Consider the following 19425-nt stretch of genomic DNA (forward strand, 5'->3'; position numbering starts at 1 on the left):
ATAATATATTTGGAGGTGTCCAGAACTTGAGGAAAGTCTCAGCTATGGTACAGAACCCCCTGAATTTTGTTGTCTGTGACAAACCACGTGTTGATACCAAAGCAATACTTGGAGACAAAGTTGATACTGGAGAACAAGAACACACCTATATTTTTGATGTATTGTCCTACCTTGGTGACCAACTCTACAAGGGCATGGTTAAGACATTTTCCCTCACTCAAAGCATTTGAGAGAAGAATACAGCCAAGTAGAGGGAGGGTAATTTAGAACAGGGTTCAGGTTCTTGCTATTACAGTCATAAAGATAATTAGGCGGTCATTACGACCCTGGCGGATGGCGGAGAACCGGCGGTAAGACCGCCAACAGGCTGGCGGTCTTACCTTGGGGAATTATGACCATGTCGGTTACCGCCATGGTCATCCGCTGGTTCTCCGTTCCGCCCGCCAGGGCGGAGACGACAGCCGGGCTGGAGACCTGGGTCTCCAGCCCGGCGGCCGTCACTATACCGCAGGCGGTATTTTGACCCGGCTTACCGCCGTGGATTTCCAGTGGTTTGAACCACCATGAAATCCATGGCAGTAAGCACTATCAGTGCCAGGGAATTCCTTCCCTGGCACTGATAGGGTTCTCTCCCACCCCCCACCCCCCCCGACCCCCTCCCCTACACCCCCCACCACCCCTGCCACCCCCCAAAGGTGGCAGGGCCCCCCTCCCCACCCCAACCCCCAACATAACATAACTCACACACACCCGACATGCATGCAGGCACCACCAACACACGCACACACCCGACATACATGCCTACATCCACACACACAGTCATACACGCACACCCACATTCAAACATACACGCACACATCCATACAGACATACCCACAGCCATACACGCACTCATTCCCATACACACAACACCCCTGCAAGCATACACACACTCACACACCCCTCTACATACACACACACCCATGCACGCACACAACACACAACACCCCCCACCCCCCTCCCCTAACGGACGATCGACTTACCTGGTCCGTCGATCCTCTGGGAGGGGACGGGAGCCATGGGGGCAGCTCTGCCGACACCACACCGCCAACAGAACACTGCCACGGCGAATCACAGAACCTGATTCGCTGGGCGGTGTTCTGTTGGCGTGGCAGTGGAGGTGGAGCAACCTCCACTTCCCCGCCGCCCGCAACTATGGCTGTTGGCGGCTCTCCGTCGGAATAACGACGGAGAGCAGCCAACAGTCATAATACACCGAGCGGCAAACCGCCTGCACAGGCGGTCTTCCGCCCGGCGGTCCCTCGGCGGTCTTGCAAAAAGACCGCCGAGGTCGTAATGACCCCCTTAGTCCCTTAGCTAAATGCTTTGTCTCCAACATCTAATCTGAATTACCTTCAGTTAGGAATGGACATCTAGTTTGCTTATTGGTCATATCATCTCAGGGCGAGGCAAAGAAGCCCACTTGGAGGTGGTGGGGGGAGAATGTACGTGCAGGCTAATATGTCCAAAATTGACATTACCAACTCAACACAAAGTTAACCATCCTTTTGTTTAGTGGAGTTGAACGAACTCCAATCCTTACAAGTCAACCTATGAACCACACATTCCACATACACAAGGGTTTTCTTTTATGTGGGTCCAAGACATGATGAAGGACAAAGATCCCCAATTTTGGGTACTGTATGGACCCTTTTGCTGGGGCTACTCTCCCCATAGTATACACAGCTAAAAAGGGTTGTTCCTCTGCACAATCATCGAACGTCCAACACAGTCAGTTACTGCATAGTTTAGGTTGACAGAACAAAAAATAACTAACTCAGACAGAAGTAACTTTGGGTGCCCCCCCTCAATATTTACCAAAAAGTCCTAAATACAAGGAGCCACTCTGGTGGGCTTACTTGATGGTTAATGTTACATGGGAGGTGAGGGGAGACAAATGTAGGTTTGCCCAGAAAAAAATTGTCATGGGGCTTTATAGCTTTCCAAAGTTGTACAGAGGGCTTTTGTTACAGCTTTCTCGTTGAGACAATGTAGGTATCAACAAGCATTTGTTGAAAGAGTACCAAACCTGTGGAGTGGGTGTGCTATCCCATGTAGTGTACCTCATGTACTGATTGTCAGTCCAAGTAAGGCGCCTGCCCTGTTAAAAACAAAGCTTTTGGAGGGGTGTGTTGATTCAAATCTTTGAATAAGATACTTGCAACCTGGAGTCTAGAGAAACCTGTGTTTTCTACGTGTAACATCTGGACTTTCTTCAATGTGATCGTTCCAACCATTGAGTTCACAACACTTGGATCGACACACGTGTTCTAAGAAGACAAGTAAAACCTAAAGACAGCACAAACATCACTTTCCCTGGACTGGTGATCTCACCTAATTTAGAGTTAATATCACATTCTGTATATTAATATATTAGTGGTGAGGGTGGAGGTAACTCCCTAGGCCTGGTTTGAATCATTTGTATCTGATCAATGAAAATATTGCACTTTTAACATCTGCCTATGCCCTTTAATCTTGGTTGTACTTGTGTTTTCAGTCCTGTGCTGATGACACATAGGTCGTCATTATAAGTCTGGCAATCTTGAGACCACCGTGGTCGTAACGGTCAGACCGCCAGACATTACGACCATGGTGGAGCCGTCTCAGTCAGACCGCCGAGACCACCAGGTTGCCGGCAGCCGGTGGTCCCGGTGGTTGTAATCCACCAGGGCAACGCTGCAAGCAGCTCTGCCCTCCGGATTACAAGTCCCCATACCGCCAACATTTTCAAGGCAGTTCCACCACCATGGAAAGACTGGAGGAATGGGGGTGTCAGAGGTCCTCTGGTGGACCCCACACTGCCCATGCACTTGGCATGAGCAGTGCACGGCCCCCCCATGCACAGCTATGTCACGCATTCAAGTGTCTGAATTACTGGCAGTGGAATGCGCGGCGGGTACTGCTGCACCCGCTGCACCGCCACATTGCCACCGGGTTGTTTACAAGCCGGCTGCAATGTTAAGGCCCTGTTCACCGCAGGGCCAGTGGACAGAAACTGTTTCCATCCGCCAGCCCTATGGTGAACTCCAAATAGTGGTGGCGGTGTTTGGCCGCACAGGTGGTCTCTCGGCAGTGTGAGTTTGGTGGGCGGCCTCCGCGGTCCCCCAAATTTATAATGAGGGCCATAGTTTTGGGAGTAGACAGGTTCTTTGATCTAAGTGATAAACCTATATTCATGCCTATCGGACATGAAACACCAGATAGTAGCCTACAGATAACTGGAGGAAAATTATTTTTGGGAATGTGGGGGAGTTAAATAGCACTGGGCTGAATTTGGTGTTGCCTCTTTTCCTCGACCTGCCTAACAAGGTAAAAGGTCCTGTAGCCTCTTCAACAAGCACTATTATATGAGGTTGCAAGTAGGTGATGTCTCATAAACATCTTACACCATACTACCAAACTATAGAAAGTAGCCCATCTCATTCCCTTTAAAATAATGTTTGTAAGATCTCTAGATTTGTTTTCCTAAATAATGAGCATACAATGCTGAAAACAAGGTTGATTTAATAGGCCTGATCTCCCAAAATACAGGTGTCAAATTGGCCTCCTACTTGACCTGAAACAGGTAAGGCCACATTGCAGATGTCAGGACAGATTTCAGTTGTTATATATTGAGAAATAAATTAAATTCAAGTGTCTTTGTATGCTGTTCAAATGAGTTTTAAAAAGTTCCCAGTGCACCCGAAAATTTGTAGCAAATATACTATTGCTTTTTGATCACAGAATTCATCCGAGGAATTTCCTACAGTATGCAGATTCGGTTGAAAACTACGTTTTCTGAATTAAACATTTCCACATCTTAACTCTCGTCTTAGTTTCCTCTACAGGCTTGCCCAGAGACATTTACACTGCTATTCATATGTATCATCAACCTCACCATGTGAAGGTGGTGGATGGCTGACATCAAGATTCTCTGCAGAGTTTAATGAGCACATGTATCTTTACGATGTGTTTGTCCTGTACTGTATTTATTTATTTAGTCATCTATTTTAGAGGGGAAATTAGGATGGATAAGCCCCAGGTGGCCAATGCTAAATGTATAAGAACTACATTGATTGTAATTAATTTTTTATGAATAATTGGAGGATATTTTGGATATTGGTTGATCAACCAATGAGGTTTGTTGGGTGTAGAAGGGAGAATGGCTATGTTAAGACGGAGGGAAGGGGGTAAAGAACGGTAAGACATAGATGTAAAAGGTGTTTTTAGCTTCATATAGAGTAGTAGATAGTCTTGATCGGTATAAAAAGTACATTTTGTGGGAGAAAAAAGAACATGCACAATATAATTTTACATTACAATAAACTCCCAAAAATGTTTGCAAGAATAACTTCCTGTACAAACTATTTTGTTGCAGAAAAATTCCCAAAAGACCAACACAACATATTTGTCAGACGTTGCTGAAGTACTTAGCTTCTGTATGCCTGTGCACTTGCACACAAAGTTAAACTTACCAACTCTGGGTGGTGTGTAGGTACGGCATTCGCTGGAGGGTCGCCGCTCAAGGTAGTACTGGCAGTTGTCAGACCACAAACAGCAATAGTAGAAGGTGATGACATCATAGAGCCAGTGGGAAAAGCTAGGAATTCTGGGGGGCTTCTTGTATGGTGGAGAGCCCCAGTCATGGCCACGGTCTGGAGTGCTGCCTCCCAATGTGTCCTTTGTGAGAACTTGGGCACCTGTTGAATCATAGCAGCACTGCTGTCCAGAACCATATTTAGGACTGAAATGAGAAGCACAAGAACAACCATTCATATTCTCACAATGGGTGGTCTTGAATGGTGGAGGAACAAGTGAAAAAGAGTGATCATTTCACCATGATCCATCCCCTGATTATAGTGGAAACATCAAACACCACAGTTCATTCCCAGCAAAGTCTAAAAAAAATTCTAAAATTTTTATCTGGTTAAAAAAATCCACAGTGTTCATGTTCACAATTTCACAACCCTTTTAGCCCTCTGCTTTGAACTCGGAGACCAAATGAAAATTTCTTGTACGAAATGGGGAAAAAAGATCCCTTGAAATATAAGATATTCTCTTGACTTTTCCCCTTTACCTTCTTTGGCCTCTGTGTGCTGACTGTTTACATTTTTGTTTCTCAGCATTGGCAAAGTTATATTAAAAACTTTGTAATTTAAGATTTGAAAATGTTAAGGGTTTCCTCCACACTTGTGTGAAAATTGTGAGCTTTGCAACAGTTTACATCACAAAACGTAAACTCCCGTATAAATATTTGCACACCTTCGCTATTGTTGGATTAGACTGTTAATGATCCCGCAACACAGTGCAAATTATCTTGCAATGTGTAGAACAACTTTGCAAAGGCAAACTTAAACTATGAATCTTCTAAAACGCTGCAAATGGCGAAAATCGTGAACTTTCAAAAATGTGCTGGTTAATAAATCTTTCACATTGGGACTTCCAATCCAAAAGGTCCTATATTCCTTTTACAAATTAACCAGACATTTCCCTACAGATATGGCACCCGAGCTACCCTTTCCTTCTAGCCTTTGGCACAAATGATTATGTTGTCGGCCACTGGTGCAGATTTCTGCCTTTACTGACCACAGCGCAACATGGTACAAACAAAATAGGGAAACAGTAAACTTGCAGCAAGTTCAGGACTTACAGGACTAGTATGGTTCGTTCAAAAAGAGGATGCATATTTTGGATTTACAAAGTGAATAATTTATAATGACGGTAACCATATTTCTGTTGTGCATGCTTTGTTGTACTTGGTCCTTGTACTTGGTCCCCAGGCTCCTTAGAACAAGAGGAGGGATGCCACTTGTTGTATTTGATCTGGACCAAGGCTACCCATTAGCTGAACCTATTGTGGCAACCACATTGAATTCAGGGAGGCTCAGTGGAAAGGGACTTTGCTTTGAACTCACAAATCTCCAAAATGGGAGTGAACAGGGCTACTCCTACCCTAAACTTCCACAACGAGACAGTGAACAAACTAACATGAGATTCCTGATTAGTATTAAACATACTCTTTGGTATACTGCACAGAGGCCTCAACATTGTGGTTTTCCACTTGAAACTCACGTGGCCAAGAATGGCCTTAATTCGGTATTCTGAGCCAAATATTTAACAACGGGCAAAGGGATACATTAAACAGGTGCTAACATGGGTCAAATTAAGGTAGGTTTTAAGCCTTTTCTGACCACTCAGAGTCCCTAGATATCACAGAGAGGCTATTGTCTACCTGACGCCTACTTTGGATTCACTGTGTCACTCATAGTAGCGTGTGTGCTATAATTCGGGCTCAAATTCCATTGGTTTGCATTAATGGAGGCATGTAAGGTCGTCAATCTACATCTGTTGATTCACCTTCAAACACGAAGTCTAGCCTCTGTATTGTAATATCGCTGAGGGAATTGGATAGGGCTGTTTCTTACCTGCTTTGGATGCTGCGTACACAGTGAATGGCACCTGGGTGGTAGGTGCATACACTCCCCTTCTCCATATCACAGCCATAATCTGTCTGCAAGAGGAAAAATATTTGCTTGTGAATTACTATCAACCTGAACAATGTCAGACCCAGAATACAAAAAAACACTTCAAATTGTGTTAGAATTTTTTTTATGGAAGACACTTAAGTGACTGGTGGATTTGGGTAGCATCTATATGTTGAGGAGAAGCAGAGTTCATGTGTGTTTGACAGTGTGACTGTTGCGGTGTCAGAGATTAATTATCCTATTGTGGCAGGGGTCTTCTCGAAGCTGTAGATTGCCTGGTTTATGTGGCAGATGGTGCTGATGACACAGTGGTAAAGTGTGCTCTGTGGTTTACAGTCAAAGGCTAATGAGAAATAAAAAAAGCATATAGCTTGATGATTGAAATCAGCATCACCAGGATGTCATCCAAAACAGTGACCAGAATATTTCTAGAAGCTTGATTTGTAGGGTCCGAAAATGGGAGGTTCCTCTAAGTAGGTGTTGAATTCTTTGTTCTGGGTTTGATCCTTTGAGAGTAGATTAGGTATTTGAACCAAATTCTGTGTTTGGTGCTTTTGCACTAGATCCAATATTTTGACCTGAGTCTGTGTTTTAGGCTTGGATGGTGATCAGATACTGTGTTCTGAGACAGCCACAGCTGTTTAAAAAACGATCAAAATCCAGGTTTACAATAGTTAGTCATAAAGTTCCAGCCAATAGGAGTCATTTTAGTAGTGCGGTCGAGGCAGATCTGTTTGAGAGAGCTGGAAAGAATATTTTCAGAGGTCAAGAGAGCACTGATAACATTGGCTTCTTGCAGGGAAATGAGGTGACCACATAAGTTGCCTGACTGTGCTATTAGGCATCTTCAGGACATTGAAACAGCTGAGGTATTTAAAGACATGAGATGAGTATGGCAAACCAATTTGGTTCAATGGGTCTCAAACGAAGTCTGCAGTTGATACACATAAGGCACCGTGGGCTGTTACTAACTTTGTTTGTTGACTTTGTATAGTGCTAAAGCAGTTGGAAGCACTAAAATCTCGATTATCCAAGGGGTTTTAGTTGCAAAAGCATCCACAAAACTAGTAATACCTTTAAGAGTGTTAGAGCTCGGGTTCATCAACTTTGTTTTGAACCCCAGAGAAGTTTCTCCTTGGTCCTTTGACTAGTTTTGGTGGCTGTAACATAAATTAGGACTATAGTTGCTCTATGGCATAGGGACTTATGTTCTTGCTTGAGTCATTAACATTGAAAACAGGGCAAGAATTTCTACTAAAGGTCTAGTCTACCTTCTCCAGCACATAACATTGATCTCTCTTCCCAGATCAGTATTGACTTCAAGCTTCAGATGTTGGATGGCCATCGCTAATCTTGTCGTCTTTGTAAGAAACTTTATGGAATCTGCTTTTGTGATCTGTGTTCTCATTTTTAAATGCATACACTCTATTGGGGGAAAAGAAGGGGCAAGTTGCCAGTTATAATTGGACATTTTCTAAGGAGGCTGACCTCCTTTGCAACAGCAAGACAACTTCTTTGAAGAAAATGCGCTGAGCAGCAGCTTTCACTTCCACTACTACTGTAATTGTTGATTTCAGATGCAAGTCAGGGAATTCTGTCACTGCAAGACTAGAGACGTGGATCTTAGACTCTAACACAGTATAGTATGGCACTGGTGTTTTAGTGTCTGATCAATCAAAGAAACAGACTGCATTACAATTTACTGCTGGCTTTCATTGTTATTTGGTATGTCCTTATTAGCAAACAGGGTGACAAGGAAGAGATAAAAATGGATAATGCTAAGAATGTCTACAGGTAATTGTCATTACAGAGTCTTTGCTCATTCTTTGTATAGTGCTCACCCATCGCGTTTAATGGGCTGTGAGGTATTGAGCTTCTGGATTGTATAGGGGAACAGGAGGTGATGCAGGTATATTTCATCCTTATAGGCGCCAGTTGTTAGAGAGAGGGGCCCATGGAAAATTAAAATGCAGAAATTCTTGAAAGAGGGTCCTCAAGGTGGTTGTTTGGAAAGTGGCCATACATTCTAAATAAATAAGCAGTGTGACTTGGAAGAAAGATTCATTTTTACGAGCATGGACAGACTTAATTTGTGTATCACTTTATTTTTTCTCCTAAGATTGTTACACTAGAACCCTTAGACACTGATAGGAACTTATTACATTCTTATCAAATGATATGGGGTACCCTCTACTACAAGAAAGACTTAGGGCCTGGTTTAAATCTTGGCGGTAACAGTCCCAGCATAAACTTTTCAACTGAAGACCCATCTGCTGCCGCTACGGTCCGCCAGCCGTATTTAGATGTTGGCATCCCGTAGACAAAAACCTGCATTCGAACCGCCGTCTCCACCAAAAAGCATCAGCAACATCGACAGTGCCATAGGGAAAAGTGGCTGACGGCGGGACCCCACACACGTTTCCCACTGTGCCTTACCACCTACAAAAAAATGGTGGTCCAACCTCCATGTTTGAGTTTGTTCCCCATTCCAACTCTATCTTTGATTGGACATGACTGGGCAACATCTGCCGTCACTGCTACCACAAAACTAAGGAGAAAACATGACCCCATCGCTGGGCGAGAAGGTAGGGTCGCTGCATTGCCAGGGTATGTTGGGTGAGTACTGCACAGGAGGGCGGGACTACTGCAGGCATATGCATGTCACAGAATTTCTTTTAAATTACTGTGACATGCATATTGCGGGGTGACAATTGTGTCACACATGGCTGGGGACACACAGGCACAACATGCATATCTCACCCACTCAGAACTGTCATTGTGGTGTCATCATTCGTTGCAAAATGAATTCTGACACCACAATGATGGTACACTCACACTGGACAACAGTGTCCATGTGTGCACATTGCAAGAGGACCTGTATGGGTAGGTTTGAGCTATCTGTTGTGTATGTGCGTGTGTATGCATATGTGTTTGTGTGTGTGTGGATTGGCTGGTTGATGTTGAGGGAGCTGGAGTGGGTGGTGTGGCTTTGTCCGTATGTGTGCCACTTGCATGTGAGACCGATGTTGTTGTATACATTGTGTTGCCATGTGACACATTCAGAAGTGTGTTCTTGTGGTGTGGCGGACATTGCCGTGACGTGTGTAGTTGTGCTTGTATGTGAGTGTGGTTCTGCAGCTGAGTGTGTAGTTGTGTTGGTTGTTGTCATTGTTTCATGTGTGGGTGCGGTGTCAATGGTGGGTGTCATGGATGTATGTCAATGTGTGTTATCGACATGTACAGGATGTGTTGTGTTGGAATGGAAATTGGTTATTTTGTGCATGTAGTGTGTTGTGTAGTGTGTAGCGCAGGGGTACACATATGGCTAAGGGACAGTGTGTGTCTCTTACCTCTATTACATAGCCCCTGTCCTTGTATGAAGTCAGTAGGGTTCCGCCACCGTCTCCCTATATCACCAATCCATCGTCATCCAATCCGCTTGCAGAACTATAACATCTAAATATGGCGGGTGGAACACAGTGGGCTTGACGATCTTTTTGTGTCCGCGGTCTACGCATCTTGCCGGAAACACCGCCAAGATCTAAATCAGGCCCTTAATAACAACTTTTTTGTTGAGTTTGGGAACTGTCTAACATCCAGCACAACTAGAACTTTATGTTGTTTTGTCACACTTTGCTCCTAGAGGCATTTAACGGGTGGTAACACAGTGCAGAGATGTGGGCATGGTGCTAGGCAGTATGTTTGTGCACCTGTGCAGGGGAATGGAGCAGCAGGCCACTTAGTAAGCATGGCTCTGCGGTACTTTGTACCGCTTGTGCAAAGAATCAAGGTTGGTTGCTGTGTCGCACAAAAATTTAATAAATCTGCCCCTGAATATGCTAAAGGAGGACAAGGTGAGGAAAGATTTGTAACCTTAATCAAATACTGAAGGAAGTCTTTAAAATGTTAAGTTGCAATTTGAATCCTGAAGGCATGAGTTATCTATGTCTACTGTTGCAATTCACAGACTTACTTGGAGTCCATAACTGTACCTTGAAGTTTATTTGAGTGCGACTATAATAATCTGAATTTACTCAATGTGAAAGATCCGAAAAAATGCATAACATTTATTGAACCTAAATACTTTCAAATAATGAGCAATTATTAGATGCCAACAGATGTGTATTTTTACAAAGAAACTTACTTTGGGTGCATCTATTCTCCTAATCTGTAAATGTGTTGTTTTACTGGCGGATTTTGAAGTCCACATCAACAATTCATATTTGTTTCAAAATGCACCTTCAACACTTATGCATGACATAAGCATTATTCGAATCCAACTATTAAGCTGCGAAAGGTAATCAGTTACATACGTGGTACCTGCCCGTGTCAGCCCTGGCCTGAGCCAAGGTGCAAGGACAGTCAGGTATTTCTTCCAGAAAGTTGGGCAGCTCCTTTTCTGCACGATTCCAGTCGAAACACTTCTTGGATGCCCAGGCTGCAGGGCTCTCCCTGAAGTCCTCACCAAGGTTCCAGGCAAGCGCGTGGACAGGACTCCAAATGGCTGCAATGTTCCTGAAGAAAGGGTTGAAATACCATTTAATAGGCCACAAAGAATCTCTGAAGCAGTGGTTCATGAAAATGACAACAAACAGAAAACGATTTGTACATGTAATCGAACATTGTTGTGTAGTAGAGACAAGCAAAGCAATACATTGAGCAGACAAGAGATAATTACATCCTTTTAAGAGTCTGGATTGCTTCAATTAGGTGCGGAGGTGTATCGATCAATAATACAACAGGTGTAATAGTTCTAGGGCCCAGGGGTGGGTGTGTCCCAGTGCACCTCGGCCATGAATGTTTTTCACTGTGAAAATGGGGAAAGGCTGGATCATTTACTAGTTTGCTTTAGTGCCCTTCGGACCCCTGCAGTGCCGCTGACGAGGCCAGCAATTGGTCTGGATGACCTAGGACATGTCGATCTGGAAGACAGTTGGAAAAACTGTTAAACAGCTCATAACAAGGGAGCCGATTTCTTCTGTCCCCCCTAAATAGATGTTTACTGATCTACAGTAGAAACCTTCTGTTTTAATTTGTGTCCTTTTTCAGTATCCTGATGTCCATTAGGTCTTAACTACAAGACATAAGTATTTCTTCCCACTTGCACCCGACATCGTCTTTCTTGACAGACTGTTCTTGCAGGCCTGTCTCTCTTCTTGTTCTTTTGCAGGTGCACTGGGACTCTTATCACTCTCCGCCACTGAAGAAATGTGAATGCAGGAGGACAGTTAACTAGTAACTTTAAATTGAAGATCACAGATCCAATATTTACTAGGACGAGTCTGTAACTGCCAGGCTGGACAAAACATTCTATACCCTATTTTAAAATGCAGGATGAGAGAAGTGGCTAAAACTACTGACCACATTACAACTTTATTGTTGGCAAAATTCTACATAGTGGGATAGGAAATACTGCCAACACAGTTTGCTTTCACAGCAATCATTGATTCCCTGAGCAACCATAGACTTTCTGTTGTGCCCTCAGAAGGGAAGAAAATCAGTTCTAGCATTGACAGGATTGTATCAATTGGCAAGTTGCTAGAAGGAGGTACTAGGCTCCTTTAACTGGAAGAAAGTGAGGTCCATTTTGCTTGAGGGATTCTGAAAAGGTTTGTAGTAAACTGAGAATAGAAATACTGAGAAAGGAGGTGAGAATTCTGTGAGAAAGCAACTGAGACTGAATTAGGTAACTCTCCAATCACTATCTTGTACACAGGATAAGAGTGACATCTCATCACCGTCTTTGAAGAACGTTCCCATACCTGGCAAGATATTTCGTGAAGTAAGAAAACTGACAGACTGTTAGAAGATAAATAGTTCTAAGGACTCCTACAGATACACAGTTATTAGAACTACTCTGCAAGGTTTTGATAAATTGGGTCCCTGTCACCTGCTACAATAAAACAAAAGCAAAGGAATCTTGACTACAAGAAGACCCAGTCCAGCGGATCACTGTGGAAAGGATGTGGCAGAAGCCATGGATGCAATGAGATCTGATTCCTAGTCACCTGCACGAAGGACCTTTGGACTGCAGGAGTGATCAGGAGAAACTTTCACAGCTGCATGAAAAATATGGGAATATGTCATGTTTCCATCTCCAGAGGATTGGGCAAGGTGTTGGGGCTTCAGCATAATGGTACAACATTGGCAAACAAGAAAACAAGGCTTGTCCTACCTTGAGCTTTTTACTGTGACCAAAAAACCTTTAGCAAGATGGTAAAGGTATCTGGCCTGATGAATCCCCACTACAGTGTCCAGCCCTACCCCACTGGTGGATTTTGAGAGGAGAAAAGTGACTGAGAACAAAGATAAAACCTTCACCTGGAGAGAGATATTAAATATACAGCAACAGTGAAGCAACCTCACTCAGTATGCTTTGTCCAGCAGGGTTCTTTTGGCATCAAAACTGAATGCTTTAGCGGTACCTCATTTACAACGTATTCCTCTTTGAGAGACCCTTGTCATCTTCAGCTTCTTGTATTTCCACACTCTAGAATGTGGAGGTCCAAAAAGTAGAATAAGTCAGAAGGTAAAAACTTAACCCAGCGTGACTCACTTGGTCTACCCAACCTCTGCCCCATCGCAACCATACTGAAATTGCCTTTGGTTCCAGGTCTGCTTTGAACTCTGAATTCTGATAGGCACTTTAATCTTTCAGGAAAATGTTCCACAACATTTTGAAAATTAATATCTCAGGATCCCTTTTTGGATTTTTAGCATTTTCATGTATTTTTCCTCATTATATTTTCCCTGTTTTTACTAAATTGGTCTGGGAATTTTATTACATTTTGTCCTTGTGTTTAAAAGTGTTCTGTACTGCTTAAACGTACCAAATATTTATTTGTGAAAATTACATTTGGTTATAACATTACTACCATGGGATAAGCAGAGATTCTTTTACCACTGTAACGTAATCAGAATTAGTTTATTAAATTGATATTTGTGTTCCCACGCAAAATTATAACCTACTTTCTGATATCACTGTTTTGTCTCACCCAGCATCTTCTGAATGTGATTGTGTGGGCTTTGTTGTCCTCAGATGTCAACGAGGACATTAATTAAAGCACCCCAATGATCGGACTCTATCTATACCTCTGATTCCCTAAATCCTTTGCTAGGTTGAAGGTGTTTCAATTGTACATGTGTTTTTTTTAATTTCCCAGAAAATAATCACTGCAATCGCTCCACTTCAGTGTTAGTTTGGTTACTTCAGTCATCTTTTTGGCAGTCATTTTTCGGTATTCTTTTTACTCATGTTCTAATTTTGTCTAGTGTTGCAAACCAATATTCAGCAATCTGAAAATGCCTTAGGTAGGAGTATAAAGTGTGGGTTGATGAGTAGGAAGTTTAGTTAAAGTCTTGGTGTTTTTGAAGTCAAAGAACAAGTAAGGGCTAGTGTTTGTTGCTCTAGATCATCATCCAACAAACTAACGTGCAGCAGAATAACTTGGAGGGGGAGTATGCTGGTGGGGTGAGTGTAGGCATAATCATCAGGAGGTTTGTTTTAAAGCCTAGGATCGATGCTGATGGGATATGACAGCAATAAGGATGAGTGTGACTTTCTGAGGATGAGAAATTGGACCCTTCATTAACTTTTCATAAGTGACAGAGGCTTATTTAGACACAGTGCTGATTTTAATAGAACATCAGACAGCTTTTTTCTCAGATTAGTCTGTCTCAGCTAACAGAAGTGACATTGAGTTTGATCTAATCACGGTTACCTTTCTTGCACCAACTTCTTTCAGCAGTTGTTCTAAGAATAGCATCTCATTCCTAACTGTTATGGGTTTTGCTGTAATAATACGTATTTGGGCATTGGGTTCTGTAGGGAACTCAGATTGCAATCCATTGAAAAAATACAGACTTCCAAGTTGGAGTGGTAACTCGTTTTCAAAATTTAAGGTGTCCTCTTTGTAACTCCCCTCCCCCATTGTAAATTGTGGGACAAAGTTTTTAGGGGTAGCAGACAGATTCTTATTTAAAAGCTATCAAAGACATGGTGGTCTACTGACCCTTGCAGGCCACCATCTATGTAAATATATCCAATCTGAGTGAGTTGTGATTTGCGACCTACTTAATAAACATTATTTAGTTAGGTCAGATGCGACAGACTCTGAATCAGAATTTTACTAGCTGATGTACTAGAACATATGTTGATTTACAAAAATCCATACTGGTCCTGAAAAAACTGGTGGCAAATTGTGATCAGTTTTTCCAACAGTAAAATGATACGTCTGGCCACATGTTCTGTAGATGAGCAAGACAGGGATGCAACAGAAAGAGAGAGACATTTCCGCTTCTCCATCCAAATTAAAACATATAAGAAAATCATAGATTCAGAACTTCTCAGTCATGACATAATCATAGTTAGAGGGATATATCATTGTATACAGTATTAGCCATGTGTGTCCGGCTATATATATGTATGTGGACATCTTTACCTAAAACTCATATTAATATTGCTAGAGTGTGATGCTTTTTTCAATGATTATGTAAGAACATCCTCTTTCTGCATGGTCACCCCCCACTTTTTGCTGAATTGTATTGCTCGCATACAGACTCTGAACAATGGGGTGCTGCCATCCATCACCTAGTGTATGTGCTCTGTCCCCTAAAAACATGGAGGAGTGGCTAATACCTCATTTGTTATATTTAACTTACCTATACGTTCCTAGTAGACAGTACGCAAAACATGTCTTCAGGCCTATTTGATCTGGAAAAATAAACCCTTTGAAAGGCTTAAACCTCCCTTTTTAATACCTATAGGTCATCTCTAAGGTAGGCTCTAAATGCCCAACGGGCAGGCCGCATGGTACTTAAAAAGTAGGACATGTGTACCTAAGTTTTACACGTCTCAGCAGTGAAAAATACCCAAAGTCATTTTTCACTGTGGCAAGGCCGTCTCTCTCATAGAAAATCACTGTGTTACAACATGTAATTAAATGTTAAGTTCAGTTTGAGAACACTTAGGGCCAGATGTAGCCAAGGTTTTTACCCATTCTGTGTCTATGGGAAAAAGTGTTCGTACATATGGCCCTTAGAACCATGTTTCAAGGACTCAAATTAATAGGAATTTAAATTCCAGTCTAACAGCAAAAGCAGATTTTAAATTGCTATTATGAAAATTAAATTTTTAGAAAGGTGGCATGTTTATTTTGAAAATGGTACTTTTAGAAAGTTGGCATGTTTCTACCTAAACGATTCTAGTAGCCCTTTCAGAGAGTGTGAATTGCTGTCAGGAAGGGGAAGAAAAGGACCTTGGCTGGTAGGAGGTGTGACTTCCTCCTGATAGTATGGCCTAGTGGAGGTGCCCACCAACTGTACAAGCTTCAAAGAAGCAGCACCTTTCACAGGCAGATGTTACTCATATCTAGGCTTGACCTGGCCATTGTCCAATGAGCCAGAATGGCAGCAATATCAGTGGGGGAAAAACTGTCCCAAAACTGGTTTTGCAGGGAAATCTCTAATTTTCCTAGACACACCTCAGAGCAGGGCACTATGGGATTGTTTAGGGTAAACCCCCAGACAATAATGTCAACATGGGTAGGGTTGCCACTGGGAACTATTTCCCCATTGGTTAGGGAGTCACTCCCAACCACAAGCTAGTGTAAGGCATAAAGGTTGCACCTTCTTCACAACACTGCTAGACGTGAGGAAGATAGAACAAGGACTGCACCTGCTGAAACCTTGGATGGAACCCCCAAGGGCTAGACATACTCTCACTAGAACAGAGGACAGGAGAGTTGACCCAAAGGGAAATCTGGCTAGCCTCCTGTTAATTTCCAGGACACAAAAGCTGCAAGAAACCTAAGACCAGTTCCAAATGGATTTGCCCTGGACCCTGCTGGTGGCTTCTGCCGGACTATGTCTTGAGCTTACAACCAATTGGCACATTTAATTTACTTATAAGTCCCTTGTAAAGTGGCACTACATGTATCCAGTGCCTCCCCTGTATCATGGCCATCAAAGCATTGCCTTCTGCTTGCTCAGACTGTTGTGAGCTACAGTAGCTGGCATCTTGGTATCTGTAGCACTTTACTCTACACCCGCATGACCATAAGTGACTAGGCCAGCAACTGGCAGTGAGGGCACTCAGCCAGATCAAGGAATCAGTGGCTAGACCTTTAATGAGAAAGGGAAGCCTGCTGCTCTTCTATTGAGCTATGTAAACATAATACTAGAAAAGACAACTTTTTCATAAGAGGTGGATAAGCCTACACATTTAACAGAGTCATGCAACGGTCAGCCTTGGCATTAAAGAACCTGTGCATGAGCAGAAAGCTATAAAAATATTTGGCATGTAAATTATGTAGCAATTCAAAAAAATGTATTTCTTAAACATGCTAAAAACACAAGCATTTCACCTTAAAATATCAGATCATATCATTGCATTGAGAGGTAGTGATTAAAACTGATGGTTGTAAACCTCAATCTAGAAACATTCCTCGCCCCGCCCAGATGACAATGCCATTAGTGACTCTAAGAGGCACGTCAGTTGTCATGTGTGCCCTATATTATTATAGATGAAGTAGCATCATCAGCTATTCAATAATACACAAGTTCTTTGTACAGCACACATCCTAAACTCACACATTTGAATGTGTTCGCTTATGTGGCAATAAAGAAAAGGGTGACACATGGAAATAAATTACTTGCCTAAGACCACAAAATTTGACAATAGGGGAAGTCAGGATTGATCCCATGTTTTATAGTTTTTTTTATTGTGCAATTTAAATTAGCCACTAGATGGTGGTCTCTTTCTTTCCTGTTTTACATTAAAAGTTGATAATTTGAATTTAATTCTTAATAATTCTTGAAAGTGAACGTGTTTTACCTGAAAATATCAGGGCTCAGATTTGCTAAATAGTCACACAGCGCAGTGCAGCAGCAAAAAATGCCATGCTACGCTGCGCTGAGTGACAGGGAAGGAGCAGGAGCACGCCATTTCTAGAGAGATGTCTCTCTTCTTCCCTCTCCCTTGCGGCGCCACTGGCTTTAGCTGGCGTGCACCATATACACACCTTTGCGTCATAGTGCAATATTGTGTGCATGAGTCCAGCATAGGTTTTGTACTGGTACTTGGTACCCTTCCAATGCAAAATACTATGGCCCTCATTACGACATTGGCGGTCTTCCATGAAGACCATATTACTGGTGCTGCCAGATTTCTGCCACACTTTGGGTGAAATCCAGCAGTAGCTGTGCTGGTGGAGGCTCTCTGGCAGACACCACCCGCCATATTATGGGCCATAATATGGCCTGGCGTTGTCCTGATGGTGGGGCTCCGCCGGCGGTGGAAGCGCCCCTTCCTGTTCCCTGATGGATGACCTTCTCCCCAGTGCAGGTAAGGTGATCGTCCGAGACAGGAGAGGGGTGTTGTGTGTGCACGTATGAGTGTGTGGTGTCTGTGTGTGTGCATGAATATGTGTATGCGTGGTTGTATGCGTGTCTGAATGTTCAAGTGAGTGTGTGTCTGGATGTAAGTGTGTATGCATATGAGTATGCATGTTTGGATGGGTGTGAGTATACATGCTTGAATGGGTGTGAGTATGCATGCTTGAATGGGTATGAGCATGCATGCTTGTATGCGTGTATGAATGTTATGAATGCGTGTATGGATGTGTGTCTGAATACATGTATGAATGTTGCTGTGAATGCATGTATGGACTCGTGTGAGTGGATGCATGTATGTAAGTATAGGTGAATGGGTGTATGCGTGGTGCGTGTGGGTGTCTGTGTGCAGGTATGCGGGGAGGGGGCGTTGTAGGTGGAGGGAGGTGCGGTAGCTGTGTCTGAAAGGGGTGGGGGAGGGGGTTGCTGTGCCTGAAGGGGGGGTGGGAGGTCTAGTGCTTGCTGGGGGTGCTGGGGAGGGGGCGCCGTTTACCGGTGACAGGGAAATCCCTGTCACCGGTAGCCTTTCCGCCATGGTTTTCATGGTGGTGTTACCGCCGTGGAAACCATGGTGGAAAGCTGGCCCATAGTACCGCTGGTGGTCTTCTGTGGACCGCCGGGTCGGAGATGATCATCTCTGGCCCAGTGCTTACGACCGCCATGGCGGTATGGTGGAGATGTGGCAGGTTGGCAGAGGCCAACCCACCGCACACATAATGTGGCGGTCGGAACCGCCAGCCTGTTGGTGGTGGGACTGCCATATTTACCCTGGCGGTCAAAAGACTGCCAGGGTCAAAATGACCACCTATGTTTCAAAACGTTTCCCACTTTATATGTGTGCTGCACAGTGCAGCTCGCATGCAAAGTTGGAAAGAAAGGAGAAAAATAATTTCTCCTTTTAATGCCTACTTTTAAAAGGCGTTACCTTTTGGCACAAAACCCTGTCTTATATTGTTTGTAGTTAGTTTTTTGCATCAAAAGATATGGGAGGTTGCATGGGAATGCCCGTGTACCACCCACGTAATGCCCCCTTGGTGCTAAGTGCTTTGCACTGCTTTGCAGTACTTTTAGGGTTCTTTCCATCGCAAAACAATTTTTGCACTGGAAAATGAATTAGTAAAAAAAACTTTCTGTGCTAGTTAATGTCACATTTGTGACACTAACCCAGTGCAAAATGCATTGAGAGGCATTTAATTATTTAAGTAATAAATCTGATTAAACTTTAGCATGCCATTAGTGAACGCTCAGAGGCAAGTCAATTGTCATGTGTGTCCTATATTCATATTATACATGGAGCTACATAGGGCACATCCAGAGTTCACATATTTCAAGGTGTTTTCATATCTGATAATAAAGAAATAGGTGACACAGTGAAACACATCTTTGCCTAGGATCACACAATTTGATCAAGGTAGGACCAAGATTGAGTTTCACATTGTGCAATTTAGCCACTAGATAGGAATTTACCTCTCCTGGTTAACAGCAAAGGTTAATACTTTGAGTTTAATTCTTGCTACCTAGGCGTAGTGCG

At 43.2% G+C, this 19425-nt stretch overlaps 1 protein-coding gene across 3 annotated transcripts in view; it reads right to left on the reverse strand.

Moving 5' to 3' along the window:
• Positions 1-19425, reverse strand: part of LOC138266092 (uncharacterized) — an 896417-nt gene that overhangs the window by 695074 nt on the left and 181918 nt on the right. For all 3 annotated transcript variants that reach the window (XM_069214468.1, XM_069214470.1, XM_069214469.1), the window contains exons 6-8: positions 10817-11018; positions 6444-6529; positions 4494-4762 (exon numbers count right to left, since the gene is read on the reverse strand). In XM_069214468.1, the coding sequence (XP_069070569.1) occupies positions 4494-4762; positions 6444-6529; positions 10817-11018 (557 nt within the window). The remainder of the gene's footprint in view (positions 1-4493; positions 4763-6443; positions 6530-10816; positions 11019-19425) is intronic.

This window comes from Pleurodeles waltl, chromosome 11 (genome assembly GCF_031143425.1).
Source record: "Pleurodeles waltl isolate 20211129_DDA chromosome 11, aPleWal1.hap1.20221129, whole genome shotgun sequence".
NCBI classification, from domain to species: Eukaryota; Metazoa; Chordata; class Amphibia; order Caudata; family Salamandridae; genus Pleurodeles; species Pleurodeles waltl.